The 12,693-nt window shown below is 30.8% G+C and overlaps 1 protein-coding gene and 1 long non-coding RNA gene across 6 annotated transcripts in view; one reads left to right on the top strand and one right to left on the bottom strand.

Moving 5' to 3' along the window:
* Positions 1 to 10,639, top strand: part of Bche (butyrylcholinesterase) — a 55,347-nt gene extending 44,708 nt beyond the window's left edge. The window contains exons 4-5 of one of the 2 annotated variants that reach the window (XM_021253856.2): positions 4,376 to 4,506; positions 7,556 to 10,639. In XM_021253856.2, coding sequence (XP_021109515.1) covers positions 4,376 to 4,473 — 98 coding nt within the window. In that variant the 3' untranslated portion in view covers positions 4,474 to 4,506; positions 7,556 to 10,639. The remainder of the gene's footprint in view (positions 1 to 4,375; positions 4,507 to 7,555) is intronic. The other variant, XM_004834547.3, reaches the window with a different exon arrangement.
* The window catches only part of LOC106009238 (uncharacterized), a 601,717-nt gene that overhangs the window by 44,576 nt on the left and 544,448 nt on the right, over positions 1 to 12,693 (bottom strand). The window lies entirely within an intron of this gene.

Here is a 12,693-nt window from a genome sequence, read left to right as displayed (position 1 = left end):
GATTATGGAAGATAGAAAAGAGAAAAAGGCAGACTATTCAAGACATTATCTGAGTGATGTTAAAATACATATTTGTTGACATTACATTACTTGATTCTAAAGAGTACATTATTTTTATTTCATTTTATTTTTATTAGTACATGTTCGCAGTTCACCTTCATTGTGTGGAGTTGGTATATGTATATAACACATCTTAATTCCTTTTTTATCCCTTTTCCCTCCTCTTCCTCCTTCCTCCTTCCATCTTCTGATCTCCTCCCCTTTTGAGAAAAATCTATCCCCCTACTTCCTATCATCTTTATTACACTATTTTAACAACTTTCTTCCAGCAAGTTTAGATATGTTGTTAATATAGGAGTGGTACTTTAGCAGCTAAATTTTAAAAAATGAAATATACACTTTATCCAGGAGGAAAAGAAATCTATATGGTACCCTACTTATTATTCAGCTAATCTTTGTGGAGTTAATGGATAAATGAATAAATATATGAAATAATACATAAAACTATGGAATAAGTATTCAAAAATAAGTAAAAAGAAACAGTCATAACTAGCAAAATTCTTGGTCTGTATGGAAAGAGGAGCTCCATAATGTATATATTTAAAAATACAATATAAATATTTCTAAGTACTCTGAGTTTGGAGACATTTAACTAAGAACATACAGATATTGGGCGGGGTTTTAGCTCAGTGACATCGAGATTGCCTTGCAAATGCAAGGTCGTGAGTTCTATCCCCAGTACCAAAACAAAACAAAACAAAACAGGTATTTATGAAATACATAGCATACATAAAATTTAGTTAGATAATATTCAAATGTGATTTTTTAAAATTATATGAGGAGACAATGGAAAATTGGTTCAGATTATCATATAATTTCAATATTCACAACTTTCATCAACTTTAGTATTCAAACATGTATCAACGTACATCATATTACTTTGCTGTTCTCTGAGAAAAGTAACATATATATCAACTCAATGCCTAATTTTAAAATAGCCAGTTATTTATTCTGGTTCCTCGTGTCTATTTTCAACTTTTCTTTTTCAAATAAATATAATTGACTCAACCGTCAGGCTTATTGCTGGCCAGTTCTGCCATTTTTACCATCACAGCATTCTGTGATTTTCTGACTACATATTAGATAACACAACATAACGTAGGTTTTTGATTTCTTGTTTACAGAATATGGGTATTACTTTCAGATAAATACAAGGGTCTTGGAGATGCATTACATTATTCAATATGCCCTTTGTTATCAGAAATTACTCACCAAACATATAATTGTGTACTCCATTTGTTTGGGAGCTGCTTCTGGTATACCAGTGCTCTATGTATTGCCAAATGTTCTGTGACATAATATATATCTAGAAATGGGTCTCTGCTTCCTTTGGCAGAGCAACAGTGCAGTCTTTGTATTTTCTGAGTGTGAATAACAATGAGCTAACTCACTTAATCTGGCAAGATGCCCAAAGAGATGCCATTTAACATATCCCAGACTGCATATTCTTAGTCTGTATTTAAAATATTTTTAAGTAGGAAGGTCCTAATTTGAAGGAAGATAAATAAAGGACGAGAAAACTGATTGTTTTTAACGACTTACTCATTTTAAGCCAAACAGCCCTTTTGATTCTAACACAAATTATCTATGGCAATTTATTTCTCAATAAAATTGAATTTGAATATTAAAATTGTGGAATGCAGGTTTCAAAAATCTCTACCATCAAAACTTATCTGACATAAACAGGTTGATCAAATAAACTGCAAAGTTTTGGGCCAGCTGCTGCTATTTCAGATAATGCTTCACTACTTTCTAATATTTCTGAATATTGAGCTCTACAGAAAAACCACAACTTGCTCTGCTCTAAGACTATGAATGCCAAGGTTAGTTCTGATGTGGCTTGAAAACATTATTTTGTATTGGAGTGCTATTTCTCTTTCAAATAATTCCCACTCCAAAAGGTTTTCATAGTAAATATATTTTATATATTTTTAAATAAATGCAAGGTAAGATTATTGTAAACATGCATTCATTAACAAAATACTGTTAAAATTTAAACAAACTAGTCTGAATTTATGTGTTTATACATAAGATTGGGTGGCAAAATAGATTAAGAACATATTGTGCTATACATTATATTTCTCACATCACAAACTTTTTACTATTTTAATCTTTAAAGTTTTAAAAACTGGTGGTACTCAGATGACTTGGGGTAAAATTTGTAAGATTTTTGTTTTTAAGGTGGCTCTACAAATGAAGGAAAGTTTCAAAAATTACTCCTAACTGACTTTTTAAAAATTGAAATGTTTATTTTACTTAAGATAGAACCACAATAAACTGCAATAAGTACTACTTAAGCATAGTTTACTTTGGGGAAATAAAAGTTTTAAAATATAATGTTTCTTAAGACTAATTTAAACAGATCAATTCCACACCTTCACTTCTGATCTATTCTTTAGGCTCATGTTCATGCTGTTGTTGCATGCACCTACAATAAATAAAATGGAAAGTACTTATTTAAAACATTATAATGTTGAGATTTCCACAAGAATGTCTCAACATACTTCTTTGAAAAAGAAAGAGAAGTAGATAAATGACTCATTAATTGTCATCAATGATCTCAACTTTTTTCACTAAAAATGAAAGAGAACTGGGTGTAGTGACACAAGCCTGTAATCCTAGCACTTGAGAGGCTGAGGCAGGAGGACTGCTGGGAGTTTGAGCCCAGCCTGGGGTACATAGTCAGTGCAAGGTCATCCTGAACTACATAGTGAGAACTTACATAAAAAATAAAACAAAAAATCGAGAAAAAAATGAAAAAGTACATTCATTTAAAGAAATTATTTGACTTTCATATAGTCCCAAGAAAGAAAAACATTAAATACAGTGGTTCCTCCACTGATCTTTAAATAAATAACACAACATTATAGCTTACCAAAACTGAAGAAAACCAAGTATAAATTTAAGAACTCAGGTACTCTTTGAGTTGACCACTTTGTAGAATAATTTGCTATTATTTCACAATTTATTAACAACAGTGAGTATTAAAGATGAGAAAGTAGAAAGATGATTTGGAAAAAATGAAATTAATTTTATTATCTTAATATCTCTGTATTTTATATCCATCATTAAAAGAAAAACAAAACAAACAGAAAGCTTTGGGTAACCTGATTATTAAATCAAATCAACAATTTATTTTACTTTAACAGTAGATGAAGTTTTCACAATGCTGAGCCTGAGTTTAAAGTAATTCCCTCTACCATCTCACTCTCCACTCAAATTATAACAGGAAAATTAATAAGATTATGATCTACCACATAAAGAATTATGCTTTCCCTGATCATTTTTGTAACTGATTGTATTAGTTCCTTTCTTGTCACTGGGACAAAATACCAGACACTAACAATTTAAAGTAGAAGAGCTTTATTTTGGCTTCAGGTTTCAGAGAGTTCAGTCAATGGTTAACTGGCTCCAAGGAAGAAATGGCATCGCGAAAGACCTGGCAGAGGAAAGCTCTTAATACCTGACAGCCAGAAAGCAGAGATCAAAGGACAAGGTCAAAAGTTACACTCTTGGTCCACCTTCTTCATCCCATCCTCCTAATAGCACATTCAATTATAAGTTCACCAATGATGAGTTCATGGCCTGGTAATCCAATCTCCCTCGAAAAACTACATTTCTGAACACATGAGACTTTTGGAGAAAGTTTTAAATCTAAACCATAAAACTGGTCAGTGACAGGAAAATTGGCATGTGATGGGAGACAGAACAGATAGTGTCCACAGAGACATGAATTATGGTGAATTATGGTGTTTTTAAATTCTGATGCTTTGGATAATTAAATATCAGTTTCATCTAATCATTCTTAACTTTACCTCCATTAGCAATTTTAGTCCTGTTCAACTTACTGTTTTCTTTCCTATGGCCCTCTTAAAATTCATATATTGAAATCCTAACTCCCAAAGTAATGATATTAGGATATTGTTAAAGCCAACAGAGAAAGATTTTTTTAGGGGAGAGAGGTGACTTGTGGGAGGAAAGCATTGCTTTTGAAATCAATCTTTCAAACGACATTAACTAATTCAAAAACACATAAATGGTTATTTAATGAAATAAAAAAGAAATTATCCTAATATCATTACCCATGAAACTATAAAACTAAAAAGAAAATAATTTCTAAACAATTAATATTTGTGGTGGGTTTAACTGAATTATTTGTCCTCAGCCATTAACAGTTATCTAATTTCTCAAGATGTTTTAGGACATATTATCACATGTATAACAAGATACTTGATAGAAATATGATTTCTCTTTCATTTTCTAATCAATGAATTGGATAAGTCTTTATAGAGCTTATCCTCTTCTGTTCTTCTAGGAACTGCTTTACCAGCTAGAGCTACACAAATAAAATTGAGTGTGCTCACTCACAGAGAGGTGGTGTGGTCAGGGTCCAGGATCATGGAAAGCTTTTAAGAAAAGGAAACTGCACTGACTCTTAATGAGAAGGCAAGTGGAAAGAAATCAGATAAGCAGATCCCAGAGATAAAGTGTCTCATGTGTTATACTAAGGAATTTAAATTCTCTCTTAAGCGAAGCCATTTGGTAATTTTAAATGAGTCTGACATGTTCTAGTTATTGATTCGTGAATGTAATAGCTTTCACTGCACAAAAGAGTTTTTATGTCTAGTTGCCTTAGAGTTTGTGGAAATATTCTATGGCATGGAAAAAATAATTTCCCTTGTGAAGTAATATCTTTCATTGAAATAGTTACTTTTGCTTCCTAGTTTGTATCAAGAATATGCTAGCTTCTCATTTTCATTTTATTTGTATTTTACATTTTATATATATTTTATTTGTTATTTAAAAAGATTCCTCAAAGGCTTTTTAGGGTTAGGGTTAGGGTTTTTATCATTTAATAGTATTGAGCAGTATTTTACCTTTAAATTTAGGGTTAACCCTTCATTTTCCTTTTATATATTCTGCATATTTCTTTGTTTCTCTCTGAGTCATTCAAACCATTATTACTTTTTGTCTCTCACAAGAAATATTTCCACATATGGAATAATGAGTGATGTTGCTATCATTAATTATACTTGCGGACTTTTAGATGCCACTAAGCATGAAAAGAAACATTTTAGAGTGGGCTATTCTTCCTTGATGACTGAATTCATACAAAATTTAATCTGATGCCATTAGCAATTAGAACTTTGAGTTAAGATTACAATTTAGAAAAACAGGGACTGACAAAATTTGGATTTGTGATAAGAATGCAACCTATGAAAATTCACATTTTTTGAGCATTATGACTTTCTTCTAGGATATAATTAATCAACTATAGGGCAAACACATTGCCTAGTTTAATGGTCTCCCTTTCCTCAAATGTTAATTAAATTAAATATTTCTAATCAAATTTAATACTGTTTGTAATGTGTCACTCTATTTTATTAAGTTAGATGGTTTTATCACTGATTGCTGATATAGATAGTAAGGGAAACACTGTCTCCAGACTAAATAAGCTAATATAAATGGAAAAGAAAGAAAATAGGAGAAGGAGAAAAAGAAAGGCAAGCAAAAATCTAAATTTGGTTTTGAGTCATTTCAGACTTCTCAAAACTTTGTTATCATTTACTCATTTCTTCTGGATTTTATTAGAAAATAAATAAATGTCTCACATTTTATTGTATCAATCAGTACCTACTGCTTTTTTTTTTTTGGTACCGGAGATTGAACTCAGGACCTTGCACTTGCAAGGCAGATGCAGTGCCACTGAACTAAATCCCCAGCCAAGTACTTACTACTTTTTAAAGGAAAGTGTTCAGATTTTACAGAGCATTTGTGTGCTAAAAAGTTTTTCAAAAGAATAAATTATACAGATATTTGATTATCTATAAAATAAATTTGCATTTGTATGAATCAGTAGATTTGGCACTATTCTGTGAACAAGAAAAGCAAATCAGATATAAAATACATTCTATAAATATTAAAATTCATGGTCCAAATGCTAAATTACCAATAACATATTTGTTCTATCAAAAATTTTATTATTATTTAACTTTAGAGTCCTTATTTTGTGTGAAATTTAAAACAGCACTTAATTATCACTTAAAAAGAGCACAAAGGTAATAATTTGTTATATTTAACATCTTTATTCCTCAGTGCTTTTAGAAAGTTGTATTATTCATAAAAAGTTACAGTCCTTGACCTTTTAAAGGCCATTTTACATGAAAATAGGATGTTTAATATAAATTATCAAGTATTTGTCCAAAGTGCAAGCATTATAAACATTTCAAGCCTAAATATATCTTGAATTATAAGGAATACTTTAATAGTTATAGAAGTGTTTTAAACAATTTGATATTCATATAATTTAAATTGGATCACTACATCATCTTTTTCAAATTAATCTCCTACAATTATCTCTTAGTTTTAAAAATTCTTAACTAAAAAGTATATAACTCAAACTTTTGCCACCTCCTATTTTCAGGCAGATGCTGCACTGTTAAGCTGCTTTCCTGGCTTCCAGCTGCTATTTTCAAAATTCTTGAAAAATTAAATTTTGTTTTTAGTTTAATGATGATAACTCAGTGCCTTAAATAATTGAAAGGTAAAAGAGTTATAAATGTATGAAATGCTCATAGATTTAAATGATTTGAATCATGTAATCTCATATCTGCTTATATAAGAAACTTAAGTATGTGATTTAAATTCATAATTTTAGGGTTTCTAATGTTGACTTTAATATACTTTCAAATATATGATTTCAAAGTTCTTGAAGTACATCAAACTCTCTTTTAGGTCACTGCCTCACAATTTTTCTTGCTAAAAATTACTTTCCGCTAATGCATACATATTTGCAAATTACTTGACAGTACAGAAGATCTGACTCATCTTTCTCTTTTATACAGCAATTATTAAACTGCTTCCAAATGATAGGCAGCTGAAACAACTAAAACATTGTTTATAATTAACATGTGCTATGAGTCCAGGATATATGGAATTTTTGTGTATTAAAATATACACATATAACCATTTTATGAAAATAGTACTATGCTATATAATTACATATATATTAATTATGTACACACATGCACATGTGCACACACACACACATACAAACACAAATGACATGCAACACAAAAGATTTTTTGTTTTGTTGAAATGAGTCAGGAGTTTGAGTGCACCCTGAATTGTGAGCCCAATAGGAATAAGTCTCTAAATACCAAAAAGAAAAGAGTCAGTTAATGAGAGTAATATCTATATATATTTGTGAGAACTAAAGAAAATAAACATAATATAATATAATCCATAAAGTCATTTTTTCATTTAATGTATTTTAATATTCACATACAGTTCATACATATCTTTTTTGGATTTGGATATAATGTTTAGAAATTTATTGAGGTTTTCAGGTAGAAATCAAAGATGATAAATTAATAAAGAATAAAAATTGCTGTGCAGTGTACTTGGAGAAAATGGCATCAGTAAACAAAATTATTTTCAATTAATGTAAACAGATTAAAGTTTAGATTAATGCAGCTTATTCCATGTTTTATAGGAAATATTGATGAAGTCGAACAAGAGTGGAAAGCAGGATTCTATCGCTGGAACAATTACATGATGGACTGGAAAAATCAATTTAACGATTACACTAGCAAGAAAGAAAGCTGTATGGGTCTCTAATTAATAGATTTGCCCTTTATATAGGATGTTCATTTTCTTGTAGATGAAGTTAAAAATATTAGTAACTCTCTATACACCTTCAAAGAAAGCTATTATATAGCTGTAACAAAAATGCCAGAAGGTTAATGTTGATTCCACAAATTTTTCATTTAATATTTTACCTAACATTTCAAAACCCAAACAGCTAGAACATGTTTAATTAAATTTCACAATATAAAGTTTGACAATTAATTATATGCATACTAAAATGATGTGTTGCTTCTATCTCTTTCTTGAATACTTTTAACTTTTTTCGCTAAAATGTATATATTCTCTTCTTAGTTACATATGTATTTTGATTACTAGTCATATAAAAGTATCTTTTTAAAATGAACTAAATCTTGAAACACTGGATCCTATACTCTACAATATTATTTCTTCTAATTAACATCAATTTAACATCAATATGTGATATTAAAATACACACAAGAATAATAATCCATTTTGTTTTTATGTAAAGGCAAGAGAGAATATTAAAATAAGAGGCTCAGTCTCCAGGAAATATCTTATAATGGAAACTGCTGCTAACAGACACAATCAAGGAATTTCTGTATAAATTCAAAAACAAATTTACTGGTTTTCCAAGGTGGGAAAATTAGTTCAAAAGATCATTGTGTATAAGTAGGGCTTGTCACATGAAATGGGATACAGGTGTTTTACACACATTAGTTATGTTTTCTTAATTATTGATCTCACAAAGTATATTTTCAAGGATCTTTAATGCTATTGAAAAGACATAGCCCTGTGTCATATAGCAGAGGATCCTGTATCAAAACAAGACTAAAGTTATTCAGATAAACATATTGTAACCCCGAAAAGATGGCCTTTGACACCTTGACTGTAACGTAAAATGAAAAGCTTGAGAATTTGTTCACCCTTTGTGTGTTTGTTCCTTGTTAGAAGAGGAAAGAACTATAAAGCAAAAATGCCCATTTATGAGTAGCACTTATCAAAACTGACTTGGCTTTTATCACAACTATCTCTAAAGTACCATGAACTCTCAGAGACTCTGAGTGATGATCATTTGAAAGGATGTTTAGATATAGGAGTCTAACTCAGGGACCTCAATGCCAAGAGAAAAATGTGTACGAAGAAACAGAAATCAGTGTATCAGACTTCTTATAAATTTCCACTTCAATGGGCTCATAAGTGAAAAAAAAATTTTGTCAGTTAAAATATTGACAATGTGCAAATATTAAAATCTCAGAACAGCATAAGGTCTTCAGAGGGCAGAGTATGGAGAGATAGAATTATGGCCTAAATATGAAAAGCCATGTGAGCTATTATTTAATTTTGATAAAATGTTTTAGTACATGTCTCAAAGCTATAACAGGTAATTGTGTCCAAAGTTCGAACAAAATGAGTACAATAAATCCAAGTACTGTGAGGAAATTAGCTCCATCAATTTTTAACATAGTGAAAAATAGTTATATTTGAAGGTTTATTATTGAAAATATGAGTTAAATTAACAAATCATTTACCTTAAAAATACCATTATAAGTAGTTTTAATTTTTCCTAAACTTGGCTGCTGAATATTATAAGCACAAAGAACAAAATTTTTAACATAAAACAATTTTTAGCTAATGTGAAACAAAATTTCATAAGTATCTTCACATAATTTCAGCTATGACCAGTTCAGCACAATGTGCTAATAAAGAACTCTGTACATTGACAAAGAAACTGATTGGTGGAGTTGCCTGTTTCACTGTATTCATAGTGAAGTCAACAAAAATGTCTCTTAATGAAAAGTTTGTTTTAAAATGAAGATATTTATCAGGAAGAAATTTAAATTTTTTGATTAAATTTATATAAGATAATTATAAACTCAAAGTACCATTTCTCAGTGTCTGTCAAAAAACAAAGATCATTGGGTTTAGAAATATTTACACAAATACATGTGTACTTACATATGTTTATACATGCAGGAGTCTATTAATGTCTAGGCTGGGGTGATACTAAATAAATTCACTAAGTACCTCCATGAAGAAGAAAAATCAGAGTAAAAGAAAAGGAGAATATATGACAGTCATACAATAATTTAATCTAATTATGTATTCAAAATAATGTGAAAGTATAAAATATATTTTATAAATATGGCACAGATTTATTATACAGTGGTATCTCAGTACATGAACTTAATTCAGTCCACTATTCTGGTCATGAACCAAATCAAATTTCCCCATAACATTCAATATCACCTGATGCAGAGTTCTTGAACTGAAACAAAATTATGCCAAAGGCTTCTGTTTGCTAACTGAATTGTTCACTAACAGAAGTGTTTGTTAGCCAAGGTGCCACTGTAATTATAAAAATACATAATTAATTCATAATGTATATTATAAGGGTCAGTTGTGATAAAACACAACAGTCATTTTGGATATTAATATGTGCTGTTATAGCCAGGAAAGAAAGTATAGGTCTTTGATCAGTAGTTCCCAAACATTGTTACATATTAGACTCACCTCAGAAGATATTAAAAATTGCAATCTGCTTTCCACTTCCTATATTAATTAAATCACAAGGTGAAAGTAGGAGCTAAGTATCAGTATTTCTTAATGATCCCTAGTTACTTCCAATGTGCAACAAAGTTTGTGAACTAATGGCCCACTTTAAATAGTTAAAGAACCTAGGGAATGCTCACATTGGTTTAATACTGGAAAGCAGAAAACTATGAAACCTGAAATGTTATGTGATAAAGAAACTTGTTACTGATATCAGGAAAGTAACTTTTTTCTCTGAACAAGGAACTGTAAGAGAAAGTGCTTGATATTTAGAAGAAATTTGGGGCAGGCACACATTTTTCTGTGACCACTGCACTAGAAAATTATATTTTCATATTATCGTTTTTACCAATATTTATATGCTTTGGTTAGAGGTATGTCTGGAAAATAAAATATTAAATAAAATACATATAAAATATTTTGTGGTGTTTTACGTGATACTTATTATAGAAGATAATGCTTTCCTTTGAACTACATTGGAATTTACTCACTTCACTATAACTAATAGTAATAATTAAGGAATTATAATTTTAATTTCTATTTTCCAGTGAGCTTTCTTTTAAAGTGTCAGCTGTCCTCTGAACTCTCAAAAATACGCACAATTCTTCTTGACAAACTCACATAAGAGATGTTGATACGATTAATTACCTAATGATTATTAATTGCCTGATGTTTATTAGTAAGTTCTAAGAATGTTTTTCATTTCTGAAATGTTACGCTTTTTTTTGCTTAAGGCAATTATTGTATTGCCTTGTTATTTGAAGACAAAATTTCCAAAATCCTTTCTTTGTCTTTGACTTATTTCACCAGTTCAGGTAGAAAACAAGCAAGCAAGATAAAACTTATCAAAAATACTTTGAGAATAAGCTGTGCACATGTATTTAAGAATATTAAGTGTTCTAAAATCATTAAAAATAAGTATGTAATGAGCATCTATCTATCAATCTATCAATCATCTATTCAGGATAGCTATTCCTAAATTTAGCCAAAGGGAGAACATACAGAGGAACATTATTCATCTATCTGAACCAGTCTTTAACATAAACATAGTTATTTGCTGTGACCTCTAAGTTTCCCCACCATTTTACTAAACTTTACATAGGTTTTTCTAATTACAAACTCTTGACTTCCCTTAGAGCAGTAATGTTAGAAAACTCACAATTATAAATAGTGATTCCTTTGACAATTTGATGGAGCACCAGGACTTGAGTTTTAAGAATTACTGAATACCTAATTTTTAGCAGATAAGTTGCAAGTCTGTGTTAGCCAAATTATTGTCATTTTTCATTTTTACTACTTCATAAAATTTTCAGATTTTTTCTTTGTCTTTCTATATCAAATTTACATTTTTAGGGTTACCCTAAAAATATACAGTTTTCTTATTAGAATGGCTCTAAACAAATTGATTTTTCACATTGTTTTCTTTTTCTTTCTTCTGTCTCTACACACACACACACACACACACACACACACACACACACAGGCACACACACACAGAGAGAGAGAGAGAGAGAGAGAGAGATAAATACAAAGCAGTAGCTAAAGGTCCTTGGGTGGAAGTCTAGGAAACACTGGCGATTTACAAAATTACATTTATGTCTGTAATGCACATTTTCATTACAGTTTCCAGTTTCTAGAAAATAACATTATTCAATAGAAAGACTTACCATGTAGACTATATGGTTTCAACTTCATAGATCCTCACCTTTTTTGTCACCCTCTCATGACTGAGACACAATACCTAACACCCACAATTTAAATGAGGAGAGATTTATTTTGGATTTCCTTGGCAGATGTTTCATGTTTCTGGTTTAGGAGTCTCCACTGCCCTTTTGGCTTCACTCTCACTATTCCATGCACTACCCTATCAGGAGCACACTTCTTGGCCTCCCAGACCTTCTTCAGAAATGAATGTGAAAGTGCCTGCTACCTCATAACTCTTGCATTCTGTGTGCCTATAAAACCAGCACCATATGGATGATGCCACAGTCTGCTGCCAGTTTGAGCAGTAGCCAGGCCCCCTTGGGTCATGCATACTGAAGCCTCTGGGTGCTTACATGTCTCAGCACTGTGCACTGAATCCTGAGGAACAAATCCCCTATATGTCCCTTCTTGAGCTTGGCACCCTGGGCCTTTCTATTTAAAGCAAAGTCTTTCCAAGCAGTTTACTTTTACCTTTTTATACATCTGAATCTGTGAAAGGCTGGTTTCTGGAGATTCCTGCCTGATACGCTCTCAAGACATATTTTCTTATTGTCCTGAAGCTAAGTTCTTGGCTTCTGTTTCATGCTAAACTTTTCGGCAGCCAAGCTCTCCAAAATCCTCATTTCTCAAAGTGCTTACTTTTTGATGAAACTGCAGATATTTTAAATCATTTAACCCTGATATTTGCTCCTGATTCTCACTGTAGACCTTGAAGAAAACGCAAGCAGAATGCATGCTATCCCTGTACTGTGGACTATCTTTCTAATT

The sequence above is a fragment of the Heterocephalus glaber genome, unplaced genomic scaffold, assembly GCF_053883595.1.
Source record: "Heterocephalus glaber isolate CG9 unplaced genomic scaffold, H.glaber_assembly_v1.0 deba00001504, whole genome shotgun sequence".
NCBI classification, from domain to species: Eukaryota; Metazoa; Chordata; class Mammalia; order Rodentia; family Bathyergidae; genus Heterocephalus; species Heterocephalus glaber.
The sequence above is the reverse complement of the archived record's forward strand: the minus strand, read 5'-3'. Positions and strand labels throughout refer to the sequence as shown.